Source organism: Alexandromys fortis, unplaced genomic scaffold (assembly GCF_014885135.2).
Source record: "Alexandromys fortis isolate MF-2015 unplaced genomic scaffold, M_Fortis_MF-2015_v1.1 scaffold_19, whole genome shotgun sequence".
NCBI lineage: Eukaryota > Metazoa > Chordata > Mammalia > Rodentia > Cricetidae > Alexandromys > Alexandromys fortis.
This window is the reverse complement of record NW_026067890.1, coordinates 12918021-12940285: the sequence shown is the minus strand read 5'-3', so window position 1 is coordinate 12940285 and position 22265 is coordinate 12918021. Positions and strand designations below refer to the sequence as shown.

At 44.9% G+C, this 22265-nt stretch overlaps 1 protein-coding gene across 2 annotated transcripts in view; it reads right to left on the bottom strand.

Moving 5' to 3' along the window:
- Positions 1 to 22265, bottom strand: part of Elovl6 (ELOVL fatty acid elongase 6) — a 103347-nt gene that overhangs the window by 27161 nt on the left and 53921 nt on the right. For both annotated transcript variants that reach the window (XM_050135762.1, XM_050135683.1), the window contains exon 3: positions 2942 to 3073. In XM_050135762.1, the coding sequence (XP_049991719.1) occupies positions 2942 to 3073 (132 nt within the window). The remainder of the gene's footprint in view (positions 1 to 2941; positions 3074 to 22265) is intronic.

Below are 22265 nucleotides of genomic sequence, written 5' to 3'. Positions count from 1 at the left end.
GGTCAGTGCCCATCACAAGGCGACGACCGTCCACACTGTTCAGAAACCGTATGCCATCTGCAGAGCAGGTGACGCCTTCCTGAATTCTCTTCAGAAAACAAATCTCTCCCATTCTAGGGCTTTTAAAAAACTAAAATCAAATCACATAATCTACCACAAGAACACTGTGAATTTACTTAATTAATCTAATAACTACTTCCTCAGAAACACTCAAAACGCCTTTGTTTCTAGACTCGGTATAAAGAGACACGAAGCAGTTGTTAGTGTAGCGCCGTCCTTAATTTCCTTGACTAATTTTAGAAAAGGGATATTAAACACCTACTTGGGCTCAAAGTAAACAAAGGGAGTTATTCTTCAGACACGATGTTGTTGCCTTCGTTATGAAAACGCCAGCAGGTGTCCTTCCTGCAGGCTGAGAGCCAGAAGAACTGGGCTGGCTAGATAAACAGGATTAATTTTTCAAGGACAGTAGACTTTTTGGCTCCTAGGATGCACTGGGTTTTTATATTCCATCATTTATTTTGCTGTTTATGAAACACAAATATTTCCCATTTATCTAAGAGCAGAGGTTGGCTATCAGTCTGTGACTCAACCTCTGAAACAGCCCACGCGTGTCAGGTTAGGCTGCTCTCTCTTATCTGACTGTTCCGTGCTTCAGGAATAGAGCGTGAGAAAAAAAAAATCTGATTCTACCAAGAAAACTTTTATACATTCAATCACCAAAAGAAGAAAAGAAAAGGGGGGGAGGGGGGCAAAATTTGCTTTGTTCTGAATTAGATAATGCATCACAGGAAAAAAAAAGTTTAAATTTCTAAATCACCAGATTCGCTAAAACTGGGCTCTCAATTGTCCTCCCCAAGATGTAAGTTTCTTCTAGTATCTTTTCAAACAGTTTTATAAATATTTAAATTTATTAATGAATGATATACAGATGTTATTGTCAATGAAGAAACTTTGTGTGTACATTATTCAGCAACATTTTTTTTAAACATACCTCACGGTATCTTGTTTTGCTTTAAGAACCATATCATATCAGGATATAGGAGAATGCATGCACTTCAGGTTACTGGTTATGGTGGTTTGAATGAACTGGACTCATAGGCCCACAAGCAGTGGCATTATTAGGAAGTGTGGCCTTGTTGGAGGAAGCATGTCACTGGGGGTGGTGGGCTTTGAGGTTTCAGATGCTCAAGCCAGATCCAGCGGTTCACTCTCTCTTCTTTCTGCCTGCCCATCTGGATGGAGAACTGTCGGTTACCCCTCCAGCACCACGTCTGCCTGTGGGCTCCCTGCCATGCTTCCCGCCTTGACAATGAAGAGGCTCAACCCCTGAGCTGTAAGTCAGCCCCAGTTAAATGGTTTCCTTTGTAAGAGCTGCTGTGGTCGCGGTGTCTCTTCACAGTAATAGAAACCTAAGACACTGTGAAGGTAAAATTCTTAGAGAAAGTTCTGTGAAATATTAATATGAATCTAATCAACCTTTGAGTTAGAACTACCAACTTATAAGGCATGCAGAGTTTGAAAGAGTAAAGTCAACAAAACCTAGTCTAGGGAAAATTCTATGGAGGACAAGATAGGGTTTCCTTAAGAGGAAAAGAAAGCAGGGGAAGAGGTTAGGAATCAGATTAAAGATATCAGAATCAGATATGGCTTACAGAATAGCAAAGGGGAAAGGTTTGGGGGAATATTGAAAACCCGACTTTTCTAAAAGTCCTCTTTAGAATACGGATACGATGCCCTCCTGCCATTATAAAAAAAAAAAAAAATCTTCAGGTTGGGCAGGCAGCGTAGGTACAAAGGGGAAAGAAAGCGAGGCTTCCTTTCAGAGAATCACGCGTTAGCAGGGAAGGGACGAGGAATCTTCAGTGACAGGCCCAAGCCCAAGCTCCTCAAATCCCCGCCCGCCCCTCCCGCCAGTCCAGTGAGATAAAAAGTGGAGCCCATGGTAATGAGGGTTTCACGTGCAGGCAGTCAGTGGAATGAAATGTGCAACCCCTGGAACTCCACGGGAAAATCTCCTTCGTGAGTAACCCTAATAAAGCTTTAGGGGACTAATGAGGCTTTTAATGAGACCATCCGTCTCTCCTTAGTGCTAGCAATGCTGATCATTCAAAAAACTATAAAGGGATAGTCGTAAGATGGTATATTTTGTCTTGCATCCCCTCTGTCCTGCCCCGGTCAACTCCTCTCCTAAACCCAGTCACAAACTTTGCTGGATTTGAAAAGCAAATCGCCAACAGATCAAGTGTCTTTGTGAATCCTGGCACCTGCCTGAACTCCTGCCGTGCCACACAGCCTTGGGATGGCCTGCGCCACCAAATATTAAAAACTGGAAATACTTCTAAAAGCTTTTCCGAAAGATCGTGCCTACTTGCAGACTGACTGGCATCTCCGGAGGCACCGGGCACCATTTCCACAGCCTCGGTGTGAGTTCTGCCAGGCACACAAGAAGAACCGGCTGCACTAACTAACGCGTTCCTGGAAGTGCGGAGAATAAAGTGGAGGGGACTTTGGAGGATGCAGAGCAACAATGCTCCCTGCTCTAGTGATGCTGCTGCAGACTCATGCCCAGGGCTTGGTCTTATGTCTCAGCACAACAGCACAACCATGACACCCAGTTCTGTTCTCCAGTGCACTCAACAACTTATTTGTGTGTCTTTGCATTTCGCCCTCCTCTTATATTTATGTAACAAGAATCACAGTTGGTATATGGAGTCTACCGAGGACTGGGATTACTGAATGAGGAAAAGAGAAAGTCCTGGACCTCACCCAATAGAAGACTGAGCGCATCGGGGCCAATGTAACTGAAACAGAGTGTTTCTCTTATACAACTTTATCTTCATGGTGAATTAAAAAAGAAAATCTAAGTGTCAGACATAAAGTAAGATGCAAGGCTTCCTTCCTCCGAGAAGCAGAGGCTTAAGGAAAGAGCACAACCTACCTGAAGACTGCAAGAGTCAGTGACCAGAGCACGAGCGGCTTCCGCAGTTCGAACTTCGCTCTCTTGTTCATCAGATGCCGACCACCAAATATAAAGGCAGCATACAGCGCAGAAAACAGGAAAGATTTCTTCCTGTGAAGAAAGAAATGGACCAAGCCTTGTGAGACAGGTGACCTGAAGCCCCTTTTCACAACAGCTGCCCTGTCTGAGCTGGAGACATTGTCTGGGGTAGATGGCCCACTTTGCTGAAACATCAATCCACTTGGAGAAGTGTTCTGTTGGCAGCACCATCCTGCGGCTGCCAACCCGACACAGTGAGCATCATTCAGTGTAGACAGATGCTCTTTTCAGGCCCCACGATCAAAAATTTCAACATAGTGGTTCCCAGGTACAAAAGCGATCTTTTCACTAGGGGAACTAACTTTATCCTTTTTAGAGAAATTAATTTAAAACAGAACCTTGGTTTTGGTAGAACGCAAGCATTAATGTTCGATATTAATATATATATAAAGCTAAACTGTGAGATACATATATACATACAAACTGAATTTAATGTGTCTGATATAACCACTGAACACGTGGAGCAGCAGTGAAAGGGTTGAAGAGATAAAGTGGAAAGACACAGCATGGAAATCACAGTATGCTGAAGGACATAACACGCAAGACACTCCATCGATTATTTCCCTGACTGCTGGAACATTAGCATGGAGCCAAGAAACACTGGTGCTTGCACGCACGCCGAGTCCCACCTGATAAAGCTATGATCCCAGGAGTTGACCCATAAATAAACACCACGTACTAGTTCTAACACAACCGTGCCACCATGGCAAGCGCTTGTTGGGAGGCACAGTCCCGGCACAAAGCAGGTTCAGTGAGCATGTGTACTGAACGAGTGACTTCATGCTTTCCAAGTGTTTGAAGTGAAGAGAATGCTATGGGTCCTCCGCCACTACTGCAGGAATGGGCAGTTGAGGACACGGAAGCGTATAGGTTATGGCATGGTTTCTTTCTCCACCAAACTTTTTTCTTTTTTGCTTCAAAAGCAAAGCCCCCCCCCCCAAAGATAATTTTATGAAAAAAAAATATATAACTAGGCAATCTTTCAAGAGATACTTTCACCCATAAACACATACACACGAGTGTATTTTTGCTCTGGTGTCTGCCCAGGGTATGGTGTTAGAACACCCAGAATGAGAACCACTCTTTCTAGATTCATATGAAGTTAAGAAATAGAAAACCCGGAGCCCAGGCCTGAGCAATGACGAAAGAAAGAAAGAAAGAAAGAAAGAAAGAAAGAAAGAAAGAAAGAAAGAAAGAAAGAAAGAAAGGAAGGAAATCAAAACCCACTGTTAAAGCAGGTAGTGGTAGTGTCAAACAGTATAGTTCTTTTTTTTAAAAAATATTTATTTATTTATTTATTATGTATACAATATTCTGTCTGTGTGTATGCCTGCAGGCCAGAAGAGGGCACCAGACCTCATTACAGATGGTTGGGAGCCACCATGTGGTTGCTGGGAATTGAACTCAGGACCTCTGGAAGAGCAGGCAATGCTCTTAACCACTGAGCCATCTCTCCAGCCCCCAGTATAGTTCTTATTTATTCAGTGATTTCCCCTGGGCAGACAGCCCGCTGAAAGGCGGGAAAGGTCACTTAATCCCCTAATCACCTCACCTTGTGGTTTAAGAATCACTTCCATTTTAGAGAAACAAACAGAAAAGGGCTTAGAGGTGAAGTAGCCCTTAGGCTTCTATTCAGTAAAGTTTCAGGAGAAAGGGAGGTTGGTCCTAGCCTGTAAGGCTTTCTTTGGTGACCTCTGCAAAGGTAGCTAAGCAGAAAAGATCTTTACCCTGAAAAGCCCAAGGAACCCACCCCACACCATCAGGCTCCAAGGGCTGAACGTCCGAGGTCTGAGAAACATTCATTCACTCCTCTCCTTGTTTCTTAGAGAACGCTGAGAACATTCTCAAAGAAAACATCCCTGAAGACGGCTTCTCAGTTTTAAAATGATTTCTTTTCATTTTAGGTATAGGCATGTTCGTCTGCATATATGTATGCATACCTTGTGCATGCCTGGTGTCTGAGGAGACCAGAAGAGGGCGTTAGATCCCCACAAACTGGGGTTACATAGGGTTGTGAGCAGCCATGTAGGAAGAGAGAAATGAACCTGGTCCTTGTGTAAGAACAAGTGCTCTTGGGTTGGAGAGATGGCTCAGAGCTGAAGAGCATTGCCTGCTCTACCAAAGGTCCTGAGTTCAATGCCCAGCAACCACATGGTGGCTCACAACCCTCTGTAATAGGGTTTGGTGCCCTCTTCTGGCCTGCAGGAATACACACAGACAGAATATCGTATACATAATAAATAAATAAATGAATAAATAAATATTAAAAAAAAAAGAATAAGTGCTCTTAGCCACTGAGGCATTGCTCTCATCTCTTAACATTATTTCTTAGTCATATAATCTAGGTCCTGGATTTGGATGCATGAGCCCAGTTACTTGTGCCAACCAAATTAAATAATGTTTTTTATACAGTTGTATCATTCTAGACATCCAGAAGAAAATGTGTCTCAAGGATCAAGGAAGAATAAAATGTCCCTCTTTCTTCTTTTGGTTTTTTCGCTGTAATTTCCCCCACTTCTTGAGTGAGGATTAGTTCTAAGTCCCTGCTAATGTCCCTGCAAGGCCAATTGTCTTTTTTACATGTTTCTTTAAAAATATCTTCCACAACTCAGTCAGGCGGTGGTGATACATGCCTTCAATCCCAGCATTTGGAAGGTAGATCTCAGTGAGTTCCAGGCCAGCCTACAAAATGAGTTCCTGGACAGCCAGGGCAACAACCACAACCACAACAACAAAACTTTTAAAACTCAAGACATGGTGGCACATACAAGCAACCCTAAACATCTAGTAGAGGCAAGAGGATCTAGAATTCAAAACCAGCTTCAGCTGCTTAACAAGTTCTAGGCTAGCCGAGCTACATGAGACCATCTCTGAGAAAATCATCTGTTCAACAGCTAGGGCAACCAAGGTCAACAGTGGCCCAGAACTTGAGAATTATAAGAAACCTGAGAGACGGAGTCCAGGGAGAGGTCAAGTCCCTCATCCTACAAGAGAGGGGATAAGGAGACTGATGGCATTAGTTGCTCGCGGTCACTGTACACACTGGTCAAGACCAGCTAAAATGCTCGTGGTTAATCAATACCAAGAAGGCTGGGAGGCAGAAATGGACTGCTCTGGGCTCTGTGAGTCCCGGACAGTTAGTGATGAGAATGACATTGGCTTAAGTACAATGGGAACAACATGTGTTCCTGTACACTACAGACATCCACTGTAGTGAAATCCAAACAAGTTTTCAGTGAGTTTATAGAGTTAAACTGGGTTCGTCCATAAACAACTAAATTCCAACACTTGCAGGGAAAATGGGCGAAACTGGGTGTCTTAATAACAAGGGAGAGAAGCCAATTCGGAAGGGTCAAGTATAGGCCGCTTTCTCTCACACCTGAAAGTCAGGTGAAAGAGAGAAGCAGAGGAATGAGGAAGAGGACAGGCTGCAAGGCCAAAGTAGAAGGTGGACCATTTAGAAAAGGGAGGGGTGGCAGGAGGAAGACAAAGGGGGTATGGAATGGATGTGATTCAAAGTACATTACATACTCATATGAAAATATGGAGTCAAAAGCTTAGGACTCCCTCAGTAAGAAACTCATCTACTGAAGCATTAACTCCTGCTTCAAAACTCTAATTCCTTTTCCACTGTTCGGAAGGCTTGGCAAATTGGGCAGTTTCAGTGATTGAGACCTGGCTTCCCTACCACCAGTAACTCTCTGGTAAGGGTTCAATTACAGTCAGGTTGAGCAATGACTGGTTACTGGCCTACTCTCGGGAACTAGACAAGTCCTTGCAGGGTGGCGAAACTGCAGCTGATTCCGAGGCACTGAACCAAGCAGGAGACAGGTCAAAAGGAAAGAGAGGACTTGACAGCGCACGGCCTTGCGTGCCTGTCTCACCATCGTTGCTGAGAGGAGCCAAGTAGGTCTTAAGAGCTCCCCAGCTAGACAGTCTCCTGGGACACTTACTGTGAGCTTCAGGTCCGGTGAGAAAACCTGTCTCCAAAAAATAAAAAAAAAAAAGAAAAGAAAAACCCCAAAAGGTGGAGAATGACACACAACACCTCCTTCAGCTTCTGCAGCACACACACACTTGCACACTCATGTATGCATACAACACACACACAACTAATGTGTGTTGCTCCCTTGCGCTTGGACTTCTTTTTGAACAAGCAGAAACTTTGTCTCTTACATTTACGTCATCAATAATAAGAGGAGATAATAATGGAAATTAGTTTATGACTAAGAGAAACCAGTTAAGTTATATTCTTAGAGATCTGGATTTCTCTTTGATACTACTTTATCCCTAAATCACTCCCCGAGGTGGGCCTTTATTCTCGCTAGAATAAATGAACACCTTGTATAAATTCAAATGCGTTTTTTTTTTTTTTAGACTTGTGGGATGCCTCTGAAACCAGTACTTAGCTTGTACCTCCTTAGTTTCCCATTGAAATCTGACAGCGACTGGGCCTTCTCCAAGAGTCAAGCAGGCTGATTTCCAGGAGAACTTTCACGTGGGTGGTATTTCGAGACAGGCCAACTCCTAATGAGCACCTTGCAAAGAGGTCTGAGTTCCTTCCTCAGTATTTCATGTTGTGTCTAAACGACCTTGTCCATGTATATAGCTGTCCATGTGTGTCCAAGGCGTGGGCGTGAGCGCACACACATACACAAAGTGAAAATGAAAACCAACCTTCCAGAGGGGAATAAAAAAAGAAGAGATCTGTATACCTCCCAGTTCAGTTGGTATTACTTAGTGCATGAAAAGAGTTTATGTAGCTGGGCGTGGTGGTGGTGGTGCATGCATTTAATCCAGTACTTGAGAGGCAGAGACAGGAGGGTCTCTGTGAGTTCAAAGTCAGTCTGGTCTATATAGGGAGTTACAGAACAGCCAGGACCCTGTCTCAAAGAGAAAAAGAAAAAAAGAAAAAAAAGTAAAATAGAGTTTATACTTCAAGGGAATCCAAGAATTCTCTAGTTCAGATGCTGATTCAAGCTTTGATACAGTTTAGAAAGTAGTTTTGGAAAGCCGGGGCTCCAAAGACTAAAGGAGGTGACCCTGCTTTGGATGTCTTTGCCGTTTCTCGTTTGATTTGAGGACAAAAAACAAATTTTCTTGAGAAAGGCCCTGGGGTTGTATTCTTGATGTTCCAGTGAAAACTGAATTTTGCCACATTCTTGAGAATTCTAAGACTTCAAACAAATGTCCCCCCCCCCCCCCCCGCCCCATGAAAGCAATCAGAATTTCGGCACTAGTTTTGCTAAGTGTTTTAACATGCAGAAACAAAACACATTCCTCAAGATCCTGAAAATATTAAGTTTGTGAGGCTCGGAAATGGCAAAGCTACTACCGAGAAGGTGGGTATTCTCATCTGGTGTCTTCTGTCCCAAGAACCTAAATAACTGTGATTTCCAAACACCTCCACCCCACTCACTTCCCTCTCAAGTGCTAATTTGGAGGTCACAGGCTTTCCTTGTGTATTTTTTAAAGGTGAGAAAACCATAGTTCTGTCCTTCAGTTTTTCTATCTTGAAGTAGGCCAAAGTATAATGACATTTAGCGAACCAGATAGAACAGCGCATGCACCTTCCCATCAAGGTCCAGCCCTCTTAGAAACAGACCTGGTATTGTACATCATCCATCATCATATCAGTAGACCATATGTCATACTCGCCACCTTTGAAAAACATGTGGATTAGAGTGGGAAGAGGATGCTCTCAAACTTTAACAACCCCACACCAAAAATTATCTAAGCATGAGGTTAGAGTCCTAGCAACCATGTAGACCAACAGCCAGTTATGGTGGCACCTCCTGGCATCTGGAGTTCTCTGGTCAGCCAGACTAGCCTGCATGGTAAGCTCCAGGCTAGCAAACAAGACCAAGACTCAAGAACCATTGAGCAATGATGCCCGAGGCTGATCTCTGAGTCCCACGGGTATGCATGCGCGTGAATCTGCACACATCTGTGCACCCCCAAAACAAACCACATAAAGACCCCAAATTCGACAGCACTCATCTTTCCTCTGTGGATTAACAATAAGCTTCCAGAAACTATTTTAAAGTAAGACACAAAAATCTGCTTGCTTTTTTTGTCTTCAGATGAAGAAGCCACCAGGATTTTCAAGACATACAAACAGATTTGAGAGCAGATAAACGACTCAGCAGTTAAAGAGACCTTACTGCTTTTTCGGAAGACCTGGTTCAGTCTCCAGCATGCTTTCTAACCACCTGCAACTCCAGTTCCAGTGCATCTGACACTGTCTGACATCCTTGGGTATCTGCGCATTATCAGGGCACATAAAAGTGTGCAGACATACAACAATACACATAAAGAAATCTTAAAAAACAAAAAACAACTAGATTTATCTAAGAGCTAGAGACCACAGTTGAAAAATGAATGTATTAAAAGGATATGATATGGATAATGGAACCCAGATTTTAAAAAAATTAGCAAAAAAAAAAAAAAACCCTGATTTACAGGATTAACTCAATTTGGACAGAATTTTCCTAGATTTAAATCCAGACAGAAACAAACGACAGCCGCACAGACAGCTAGGTAAACAGGCATAAACCCTGGCTGTTGAGTACGTCTATCCTCAAGGGCCGAGTATTGAAAGATGGCCTGTGTGTTGTCGCTATTGCCACGTTGTTTTCATACAGGGCTTACTTATTGCCTCCCAGAGGGCTAGGAAATGAAACAAGCTGGGAAATAAAGTTAAGGCAGGAAAACCCACTTCCACGGTAACCCCTGGATGAGTGAATACACCATAGCCCTCACTAACTTTTCCAATGACATAAAAATCCAGTAGGAAAATGGGGCTCGCCCATGAAAAAAACAATACACAGAATGCTATTTCTAGGGCAGAGAGGCAAGAGCCCCACAGCAATATGAGAATGGACATTGAGTAAAACGTGGCAGTGTTGGGGGAAAACACAACCCAAGCTACCAAACTGAAAAGTGGCCCACATATTGTTCCCAACGGAGGTCAACCTACCCCATTACTGAGGAAAGGGCTAAGGATCTATTTCTCTGGAAAATAATGGCAATTTTTTTAAATCAGATATTAATATTGTTCTTTTCAAATCCGAATGGTCATCACCATGGTACTCAATAAATCCATTATTGAGTACAATTAACACAAACAAAACATGTAAAGAAAATACTCTTAACGTCACGTGTCCTCGCTCTTCCAGTACTAATTAAAAGTCCTTTACAGCGGAAGCCAATGAAACCTGCATGAGCATTCACTCAATGACATGGTTGGATTGTGTGTGCTTCAAAGAAAATTGGTGGTTTGTAATCACAAAAGCCCCTTTAGTACACTTTGCGGTGGAGATCATTATGACTAAGTCTCTTGTGCCTAAAATCAAGGATGTCAAGGTGGCTGCTTCCTCCTGGTGGCTCCAGGCAGGGCCAGTTTTCCTGCCCTTCACAACAGAGAGGTCCTGCGCGTTCACTGCCTCATCTCCAAACACTGTCCCCAAGGTCTGCTGGCATGGTCATGTCAACTTCCCTGACTCTTGTCCTCCTGTCCCCTTTCTAGGTTCTTGTAGTTCCTACGTACGGGCTATGAGTTCATCCAGGACCACAGGCTAGAAAGGTCCTCCAATCTCAAGGACCCCCCAAGGTTTAACTGGCTCTCCTTATTCTGAAATAATCTTCCCGGCTCAAATCCCTTAATCTAGGCACAACCACAAAGTCTCCGGTAAATCATTCACAGGACGAAGGAGCATCACGTACACAGAGCCGAGGGTCTCTTAGCAGCTTACCAAAGACCCAGAGTTCAGCCTACTTCCCCACAAACACCGGGGACACTAGGAGGTGATACTTTTTGTCCCTAGGAAGGTATATGATGATATCCTTTGCATTTTCCAACTGGCGGGGAGGGGAGGTGGTACCTAGCTCCTAGCTTGTGGACACACAGGAGGCTCCAATTCCAGCCATCTACCCCAAAACATGACCTAACACAATATCTCAATAGTGCCGAGACCAGGGAAGCCTGGGCAAGCAAAACTCAAGAAAGATATTAAGAGAAGTCAGAGAACTCAAAGTCATGTTGTTAAAATAGAATAGAGATTCACGAATATGTTAGTATTATGGGATAGTATAGCTTATTCTCAAATGCGCTCAACCTACATCACTTCTACCAGATTCCAAGCAGGGTACATCCGGCAGGGCCTTACCCGGCAGACCCATTTAAAACTGCCAAAGTGATCAAAGCCAGATGGTGGTGGGGTACATTCTTAATCCCAGCACTTGGGAGACAGAGGCCTGGGGATCTCTGTGAGTTCAAGGCCAGTCTGGTCTACAGAGCTAGCTCTAAGACAGCCAGGGGTATACAGAGAAAATGTGACCAAACAGCCAAGATGGGCCCCACATTTCTCCTTTCCTTCTTTGAGACCACTTCGCCAGTCTCATTCCCATGAAACAGTGGTGCAGACCCAGACAGGCTGCTAGATGCCATGGTGCCAACTGCCGGAGCGCCGCAAGGCTTCTCTGCCCGCCCTGAAGGTCACCTGGAACTATGTCTGAAAAGGGGTCTGTAGGCGGGAGGAAGAGGTTAGGTGGACTAGAATGAGACGCCGCTGCCAAGAAGACATCCCCTCTCCCAACCCACACCAGAGGCCAAGCTCTTGCAGCAGAGTTCCAGTTGTTACTGCCACTGCTTTCATCTTCCCATTAGCTTGATCTCCGCGAGATAATTGCACAAAAGCCAATTTCTACCCAGGAGGGAGCTGCGGCCCTGCCGCTCGGCCCCTTGTTTCTGCGCCGTCAGCATGGGAGTGAGCTAGTGTTCACGACGAAAGCATCTGATAAAAAAGGTTTCTATGACATAAATGTTCATTAGAGAGTGGGAATTGCTCCATCTTTAAGTGCTGGGATTACGAAGGAGCTAGGTGTTGGTTGTGATGAACAGGTTTAAGGTCTTTCAGTTGGGGGGGGATGGGGACACGACACAATCATTCACCCCGTTTATAGCTCCTCGGGGCTTTTGCTCCTCTCTATTTCTGCAATGTTGGAGGCAGACTGATGATACAAACGGCTAAGTAAGTTCTATCCACGGCTGTTCTATATACGCTGGTCATCACTTTCCACAAGGAAACCAGTGTGAGACCTGCCAGACAGAGTCCCAGCCAGTTCAGGAGCCTGTTATCTATCTTCATAGTTTGGACAATTTTTATCTTTATATCTATCCACATCATTTCCCACAAAGCCTTCAGTGCCCCTCCTCCTTTATTTATAACTTCAAAGCCAAGGGGGGGAACAGGATACAAAGGCCTCTTGGGGGAGAATTCCTATTGGGAACAAACGTCAAGATCACTCAGAAAATACGCATAGAAAGCGCCCTGTCTCCGTTTCTTTGGACAATGAAAGAAGACTTTGTTTATCCTCAAGTTTCTGTTTACTGTTAGTTTACAAGACAGCCGGGTAATCTCTTCATTGGTAAGTCAGGTGATGCTTGGGAAATGACTGATGTACAGTCGGGATTCTCCGGCGTGGCTTCAAAGAAAAGATCTTCAAAACTCCAGTTCTGATGGCACTGTTTCTATCAGGCAGTCTCAGAACTGCTACACCGTGAGACCCCGTTTCTAAAATAAAATCTTGCATTGGGGACATATTTTAACGAGAAAGAAAATATATTAACAAGAGACTGAGAGGAATAATTTATGCTAAAGTAGCTATGAGAATGTACTTCAAGCTCAATAAGTATTAAGTCTAGACAGGACTGTAAGCCTATTGTTTTTTTCCTCCAACATCTATGGAAAGCTTGGTGTGTTCTCCCAGGCAACTGCTCCTGGGTCCTGCTGTGCAAGGTGGAGATACAGCATCTGAATGCCCACTCTTGGCTGGCCAAGCACCACCTACTATTTTCTTGGGGTGCCTGTTAAAGTCAAAGGCAGGGTGGGCAGGAATAATGGCCATTGACTGGTGCCGTGCGTGTATCAGCCTTTCCTCCTGCTAGCTGGCTCCCCCCGCTCAGCCACCAAACAAGTGTTTGGCAAGCAAGGATTTCCCAGGATGCATACTGTTCTGATCAGCCTGAAAATGGGAAAGACTTGATATTGTACCACAATAATCAGAATATTTCAGTCATAGGAATTCCGGGGCGGGGTAGGGGAGGGGGAGGCGGGGAATATGAAATGGGACAGCTCAGAGTAAAAGGACTCACCGGACAAACTGAATTCGAATTGTAGAGCCCAGAGAGGAAGAGGATGTACTCTCAAAAGCTGTCCTCTGACCGCCACACATATGCAGTGGTATGCACAATCCCACACACAGGCACAGACACACACATACAAAGGTGTCTGCCCTCTGTGCTGACATACACACACAACTGAAAAAAGAAGTACTAAGTCAGCACACAGAGGTCATAACATCCTGAGCTAATTAGGAAGGGGCGATCTTGAGCTGAGCTGAAGGGACGGGGCCACAACCACTTGAAAGCATGACATTGAGGACGGAATGTGATAAAGGGGCTCTTATTAGCCTTCTACAGGTGTTTCTGAGAGATGATGAAAAAGAAAGGATTAGCTTTCTCCTTCCCGACCTATTCATTGTGGAAGGAAAACCAGGCTCCTGTACACTCATTTCATCAATTACTGAGAGGCAGCAAGGATGAGAGTCGATGTATCCCATGTGGCTGATGTGAGCAAGAGCTCAAAGTCCCATGATGTGCTGGTAATTATCGACGCATTATCTGCAGTCACAAAACCTAGACAGCAAACTGCTCATGCTTTCCACAACCAATCAGAAGAACTGTTGCTCCCTTTCAAGTCGGGGAGTACCGGCTGAGCTGGGACTGGCCAGTCAGCCATGAGAGCCGAGCGTTATGTTGCAACCCATAAGTGTTATAAACGTCATTGTCCTGCCATGCGTTGACGAGTGATAAATGCAGGACTTATCACAAGGCTAACATAGGTGTCTTACTCCAGTTTCTGCCTGTTTGTTATCAGCTGTTGAGTGTAAAGGGTATCAAGATGGAGGAATGCGGGCTTGGTACCACCATCAGATGGCCCAGAGGAACCACTGGCCAAGAATTTGCCTGCCCTTCTACAAACCTGCTGTGGGGTGAACCCCACCGACCCTCAGCAAATACCAGCTTCTTGAGCTTTTTGGCCATTAGTAACTCATGCTCTTAGGTTTTGAACATCTGCCCTTTGCCCATTAACTCCCATAGATCCTGATATGGAAAGAGACAGCAGGGTGGTGGTGTCTATAAAACTTCCAAGATAACCCGGGTCACAATCTAAAGGAACTGCGAAGATAACTTTCATAAGAAAGGGCCTGGCAAAGGCAGAGAATCAATGAACAATGGCGACCCAGTGTTTCCCCTCTGCCAGCCTTCATGAGCCCACCAGCCACGGGGCAGAGAGCAGGGCATGTGGCTGATGAGGGAGAGCTTTTTACCCAGAATGCCCTGTTAGCCTGGCAACATAGCTCAACAGGTAAAGGCATTTGCTCCAAGTCTGAAGACCTGATCTTGATCCGAGGAACCCACGTGGCGTGAAGGATTGACCCCCTAAATAAGATGTCTTCTGGCAACTGTGCAGTGACAAACATCCAGGTACCTCCATACACACTAAATAAATAAGTAGGTTCTTTTTCTTATAAGTGGCAAAAGGTTAATTTCTATGTTTTATTTTTCTATTTTTGGTGCTGTGTTCTGCCACTACAACCTTAGCCCTCTCCATTTTCAGCTGGGTTTTCCTTTAACATTAACTCTTGGCAAGATCCATCCAGAGGTGTGACCGCCTATAAAACTGCTGGTGACATTTGGCTTGGACAAGGCTAGCATTGCAAAGGCACCCTGACTACGGGCTTGTGGTCAAGAATTCTTATCCGTAACTGTGGATAATAATAAAACTAGTAGAGTTTTGATCTAAATGACAACAAAACATCTTGATTCTTTTTTTTTCTATGTTTAATCTGTTAAATCTATTCCTTGGCAATTTCATACATGTATACAGTATATTTCAAACATGTCCGCTCCCCGGTTTTGGCCACCATGATGTATGATCTTCTTAAAGGATGGAGATGTGCCTATGCGCAGAAATTTCTGAAAACATGAGACAAGTTAAGTTTGCCTTTAAGTTATCTCAGGGTTTTTTCCCCCCACAGCAATGGAAAGATGAACACCCTGATATGCCATTTGAGCAAGTCGCTCTAAGTTTGTATTTGAGCAATACCTCTGCTTCTTTCATCAACATGGCACGTAGCGAGAGATAGCTGTGCACAGTGGTGAACAGAAATCCTGAGGCTGAGACGGAGTGAGCAGTTGGAGGGAACACGGGCTAAACAACAAGCCCCGACCCTATCTTTAAAGAAAGAAACAGTGACTAGATCAAGCACTACAGTACAGCCTTGAATTAAAACATTTAAAGCAGCCTCACACTAAAGAGATTTACTTAACCTTCCCTAGCAAAGAAAGTGTATCTTGTTCTTGCCACTCGGGTTTGTCTTACAAACTCGAACTCAAACCTGAACATAGGAGCATGCAGGCCACAACTGGGGTGACGGCTCTGTGGACAAAGCATACGAGCATGCAGACCAGAGTTCAGTCTCTACCTCCCACATAAAAAAGCCGGGTGGGCATGGCGTCATGCCTATCACCCCAGTGCAGGGCTTGGCCAGCTAAGCTAGCTGAGCTCCAGATACAGTGAGAGTCTGGTGTGGGACCATGGTCTGTATTCTGTCAATTATATTTTAAATAAACACTGATTGGCCAGTAGCCAGGCAGGAAGTATAGGCAGGGACAACCAAACAGAAAGTAGAGTCGGGTCAATGAGAACGGGAGAATTCTGGGAAGAAGGAAGCCCATTCCTCTAAAGTCCTGACCAGCCACATAAGAAGCAGGATGGGACTGCCTAGCTGAATAAGGTACTGAGCCACATGGCTAGCATAGATAAGAATAATGGGCTAATATAAGTTATAAAGGTTAATACAAAGCCTGAGCTAATGGGTCAATCAGTTTATAGTTAATGTAGACCTCTGTGTGATTTCTTTGGGACTTAGTAAGTACGGGAACCAGGGCAGGACAGAAACCCCAACAACAAGAGTCTGCCTCAGTCAATCCAGTAGAGAGCAACTGAGGAAGATGCCCAAGTCAATGCCTGGCATCCACACGCAGGCATGTACACACAGGGTCCCCTGCACCTCCCAACAGGAGTCAGCTCTTTAAGAAAGCGGCCGAGATAATGTCTCCATTAGATAAGAGCATGAATACAGGCACCTTGATTTTGCCTCACTAGCAAGCTGCTTTTAGGTCCAAGATTTAAGAAAGAGCTGTTCTTGACAAGGACAGGAAATGGATTTTCAATTTTCTTCGTGAGTCAGCAGGGAGCAGAGTTCCCACGGGTGACTGGACCGTGCACCCTACTCTAGAGCGTCCAGAAGCCCAGCCTCAAGGACACTGCAGAAGTGAAAACATGGGAAGGAGCCATTGAGGGAAACCCAACAGAACAGAACTTTTCATCAGAAAGGGAAGTTGAGGGCCTTTGTGAAGAAAACAGGCTCTCACTGGTCCTACGGCCTGCCTAATGGCAACTAGCTAGTAGCCCCAGGAACACAGCATCTGTCTGTCTCCATGTGTATAGTGCTTATAATCACAAATACACATGATCACCTCTGGCCTTTTACATGGATGCTGGAGCTATAACTCATGTCCACACTTGCCAACTGAGCTGTCTCTCCAGCATGCCCAGCCTTTCTAGGTGTCTTCTTAAAATGGCCTCCTGCCTACCCACAAAAAGAACCTCCCTGGTCAATAGTGCCGATTTCCCCCTCCCAGGCATTCTGAACCCAGGAAACTATAAAAATCTACACTGAGGCCACAACTAGTCAATGTGCTAGAAAACAACAGAGCATGGATGGGGTGACGGCCTAGCCCCAGCAGACACATCTATAACAAGTCTTGGGTATCCAAGGCTCAGGAGCATCTTAGAGGCAGAGGACCAGGAAGTCTGCCGTGAGACCATGCCTTCTAGCTGTAACAGGAAAGCTACACCCATGGGTTCCTAAATTCTAAGAGCTTGACATTCCCATGCAGATGGGAGAAATCTCATGGGGGACAGGGGAGAGTGGTACCCCTAGATGAAGAGCTATAGGCAATTAACAATTAACCCTCAGCAGAGGGTGATTGGGTCTTCCCTGAAGTGGTCAACCCTAGAAACACACAAATGCTGAACAGACTCAGCAGACTATACTTATCTGTTCATTCATTTATATGTGTAACCGCCATGGTTAAAGAGGAAGCCAGAAATTTGGGAGGGAGGAAGACGAGGAGGGGTGGGGGGAGAGGAGGAAATAATGCAACTATATTTTAGTTAATATGAGGAATCTGCGGTGAAACAGGAATCTTAGGAGAGGCATCGCCTTCAGCTCAAACCACTAACTAGATCATTATGGTTAGCTCAGCTAGCTTCACAGCCTTAGCCACCGCTCTCTCAACCCCTCTCGGATTCTGACTTCCCAGTTTCAAGATACTGCAACTGGACCACCAACCAAAGTCCAATTGCATCCTATAGTAAAGTCGAACATTTCTAACTACCATCTACATAAAAAGATCGTGAACAGAAATGAAAGCAAAAGACTGAATTAAAATGAACAGTCTTTGAAGGGGGAAAGATAACAAGACAAAGGGACATAAGAGAGACCATCTCCCCCCACATCTGAGGCCGGGCTCCGTGGCTGCCACAGCTCCACTCCTATAAGGGTAAACTAGTGTCTTACAAAGCACCCACTCCTTCTCATACGTGTAAGACTCTCACAACACCGAGTCCTTACTATTTTGTTTTCTGCTTAAGAAAACTGAAGCTAAGAGTAACATCTTTTCATGAGTAATCAGCTATATTGGATGAAATACACTGCTCTCCAGGAATGGCTTTGAGGATGACAATTTAGTCTAAAGACACAGCGCCAAGGGATTTATTTGTAACTTCAAATTTCACAAAGACTTGGGTTTTGGCACACCATCCTTCAGAATCAATAGCTCTTACCACAGAGTGCTGTTTCTTACAGAGCTCAACAAACACCCCAAGGGTTAAACAATAAATATTTCAATGTCCTGGGTACCAGAACAGTTAACAAAACAGAGGCATCCCTGACCTCAGGGCTTTCAATGGCTTTGGGAGGAAAATAGAAAAGTAAGTGGCAAACTGAGATAAGGGACAATTAGGAAACAGGAGCCTCTGTGATCTAGAGTATTGAGTCCAAGAAGGCTTGCTGTAGAACAGGACAGTCTGTGCCTGGCCAAAGAGAGAGCACATTCCAGGAACTGTAAGACACTGAACAGTGCTCAACCTCCAATCCCAAAGAGTTAAGGGTGAAAGACAAAGGCCCCAGTGTAGTAGACAGATGATTAGGGCTTCAGTGGTACTTTGAATGATAACGGCCCCAAAGGCTCATAGAGGCTCATAGAGGGTCACACTATTAGGAGGTGGGGCTTTGTGGTTGTAGGTGTGGCCTTGTTGGAGAGAATGTGTCACTGGGGGGGATGAGTTTTGAGCTTTCAAATACATAAGCCAGGCCCAGCATCACTCTCTCTTCCTGTTGCCTGAGCATCCGCATGTAGAAATCTAAACTACTTCTCCAGCATCATGGTTGCCCGCATACTACCATGCTTCCCACCATGACAGTAAATGGACCGATACCTCTGAACTTTAAGTCAGCTCTAGTTAAAAGCTTTTCTTCTAAGAGCACTTGCTACTCTTACAGAGGACCTGGGTTCCATTCCCAGTACCCACGTGGTGGCTCACAACCAATCATAACGCTAGTTTCAGGGGATCCAATGATCTCTTCTGACCTCCATGAGCTTCTGCACACAGGTGGTACATATACATACACTCAGATACACACATACACATAAATTAAAATAACTTAAAAAAAACTGAAGACAGCTCCAGTGGACTAAACAAGCTTAAGTCTGAGCAGCAGAAACTCACAGGGGGTTCTAAGTGAATGAAGCCAGACTTGGACTTGGGCAAGAAGCAAATGCCACAATGAGTCTTACAGGAGTGGCCTAGACGTGAGAGCAGGGCCCAAAGCTGGGGACCGAGAAGGCAGGCACCATGTGTTCTTAGGTTACATCCGCAGTCAGCACGCCCTAGCTGGGAATCATGTCAGGGTAATGGGTTCAATGTTCCACGGATGTTCGTGTGTATAAGGTTCAGCGCGTGGTTTCTACAAACAGGTTCTCTCCATATTGACTTGCGAGCGCTGGGTACACAGTCGAGCCGGACACCTCCTCCTTTGTCTTGGAGTCTACTCCTGTGTCAGACATCTCCACCCCCTGTGTCAACGGTGTCAATTTCAGGACTAAGAAAACTGCCACCCATGTTCCCAAACAACAAGGCAGAAAGCCCTCAGCAACCTGGCAATGTGTTCTAGAAGCTCCAAGAAAGGCTGGACTGATGAAAATAGGTAAATATGAGATTATGAGCAAGAAAAGCACTTGGGGCCTCACACATAAAAACAGAGCTGTCGTCTTCCACACTCCATGGCAGAATTACTCCAAGGAAAGGATTGTAACCGTCTCTTCTGCAGCTGAGTTGTGTTCTGAAATTACTGAGGGAGCTTTCCTCCCTGAGGAGAAATGGAATCGTTTGTGAATATCAACACTAGTGCTGTGTTCTGTATTTTCTAAGGGACGCACAACTGTGAGGAGTCTCCCCCCCCCCCCCCATGACAGCTAAAGAGTGTCCACAAGCCCTTGAATCTCGGATCCCACAACACCAGGATGAACAATGTATTCCTTGACACAACCCACAAGATGTCTTCTGAGGGGAAACCAAGTGTTCCTGGGCAGGCTTCCAGTGCGCCTCTCCAGGTTGACTCAACTCCCCGCCACGGGAGGTTTCCCCTTCACTTTTCCTCTCAGTGACAATGGAAACAGTCAACTGGTGAAGCTGGAGCACTGACCACATAGGCAAACGGTCTAAGGGGCACGCCTCTGAGAGTCCCTGAAAGGGCGTCCACAGGGGGACACAGCTTTGAGCTTTAGGTCTCTACGCTACCACCTTTGCCTGACAATCACCTTGCACTGTGATCTACACGTGAGAAGGACGGAGTGGAAGACCAACGAGCTTTCCTGATAGCGTCGACGAGGAGACGCTTTTAGGCTCCACATCAGGCTCTTTGGACTTGTGAGTGAAACAAATACTTTCCACTTTCGCATCAAGGCCTGGACTGTGGGCTGTGCATTAGACCCGGCACAGCACAGCCTTAATATTCTGTTCAAACTCAAGGGTATCATACGAAATGCTGTTGCTGCGGACAATCTAAAGTTCTGTAGTAGTCATACACACACACACACACACACACAGAACACATGCTCACACACACAACACACACACACACAACAAATGCTCACAAACACACCAATGCAAGGTAGCATCTATACCATCTCCTATAAGGACGCTGATCTGATCTAGCCTATGGGAAAGAGCCAGCAAACAGAACTCAAAACTCTCCACATACTTCCTGGGTATCTTGCCCTTAAATAGTCTAATTTAGCTAAGAAAAGTTCAGGATGCTAAGTTGCTCCCCTCCCACCACCAAGCGGCTTTCTAGGTAAAAAAGGAGAAGACAGAAGGGTCCATGAAAATCCTTAGGGAAATTTAAGTAACACAGCATTAAACAATCTTCGACTCGGCCAGCAGTTCAGCCACCATCCACCTTGGCAGCTACTGGATAGTGCACCTGAAACACAACGTGTCACATGGGCTGCAGGTAGCAACCACTGCATGTATTTACTCAGAGGCATAACCTGCTAGGCAGGCTCCAGGAATCTCTGATTGGCTTCTGTGAGCAACCCATGCAATCACTTGAAGCTATCAAAGGCAGCAGGCTTGCATCTGTGCATGAGCTGTGTGCATGTAAACACGGGGGATGTACGCATTTCCGTTTGAAGTGAGCCTGTGTAGGCTTCACACACGATGAAGATCATTAGCAAAGGAACTCCCACTTCTGGACGGAAGCTCTGGCTGCGGTTTTCTTTTATTGTTTTTCCTCAATATAATAGGAGCTTCTGAATTTATTAACACTTAACGCCTGCACCTTGGACTTGGACAACAAGGAGAAAATAACAAAAACACTTATGAAATGTCTGCCACAACACTGCTGCCGTTCGCGGGGGCTGTGCCGAGCCTTGCACTGATTCTGATGTGTGTGGGGGGAAGATGAGTTTCCACGCTGTGAGACAGCAGAGGAGTTCTCGTGTGGATTATTTTTAACCTGAACTATTCAAATTGTTTGTTTATGTTGATCAAAACCGGCCATGGGATTTCCAAATCCCCACTTCACTTTAGGACAGATAAGCAATCTTTTCTCTGAGAACGGCTGTTTTATAAACATGATGTGTATTTTTAGAATTATCAACAACAAATCTAAATTGCTGCAGTGTATGGGAAGCTAATATAATAAATGGATTCAGCAGATTTACTTATTTATTCTAACATATTTATTACAGACCCATTTAGTAGGAGTTGCCTTGGAAGACAAGTATGCTCTTCCAAGTACATACAGCACATACCTGTAACCCTGGCACACAAGACTGGAGTTCGAGGCCAACCTGATCAACAGAGCGAGGTCCAGGACAGCCTTTAAAGCTACACAGAGAAATGCTCTCTCAAAAACTCAGAAAAAACAAACAAACAAACAACCTGTGGGGTTCTACTGTAAACAAATACATCAATTTTGACTGTCTTTATCAAAAGTTCTCAACCTGTGGTTCATGATCCCTTTGGAAAACCTCCATCTCCAAAAATATGTACATAAAGATTAATAACAATAGCAAACTTACAATTATGAAGTAGCAGCAAAATTAATTTTATGGTAGGGAGGGGTCAACATAGCATGAGGAACTGTATGTATTAAAGGGTCACAGCATTAGAAAGGTTAAGAACCACACAGCTCTAAATGCTGGGGGGAGTGGGGGTGGGGAGAAGGCCCAAGAAATACTGACATCTTGTGGAGGACCCACAGAGGCCCACTGTAGGGGATAACGGTTTACGCTCTTTCAGAGGGTGGGGACATAGGTCACAAGCTGCTTTTGGTCTAATGAGAAAAGCCAAACAGGAATTTAGAAGGCAGTCAGTATGTATTTGAGAGCCTACAAAGATTCCCAGTTGCACTCTGACCTTCAGCCCCTTGTGCTTGGTGGGTCAGCAGGCGGGAGTAGCACCAGCCAAGTGGAAAGCGTAAAGGAAACCGTGAGTGTGCA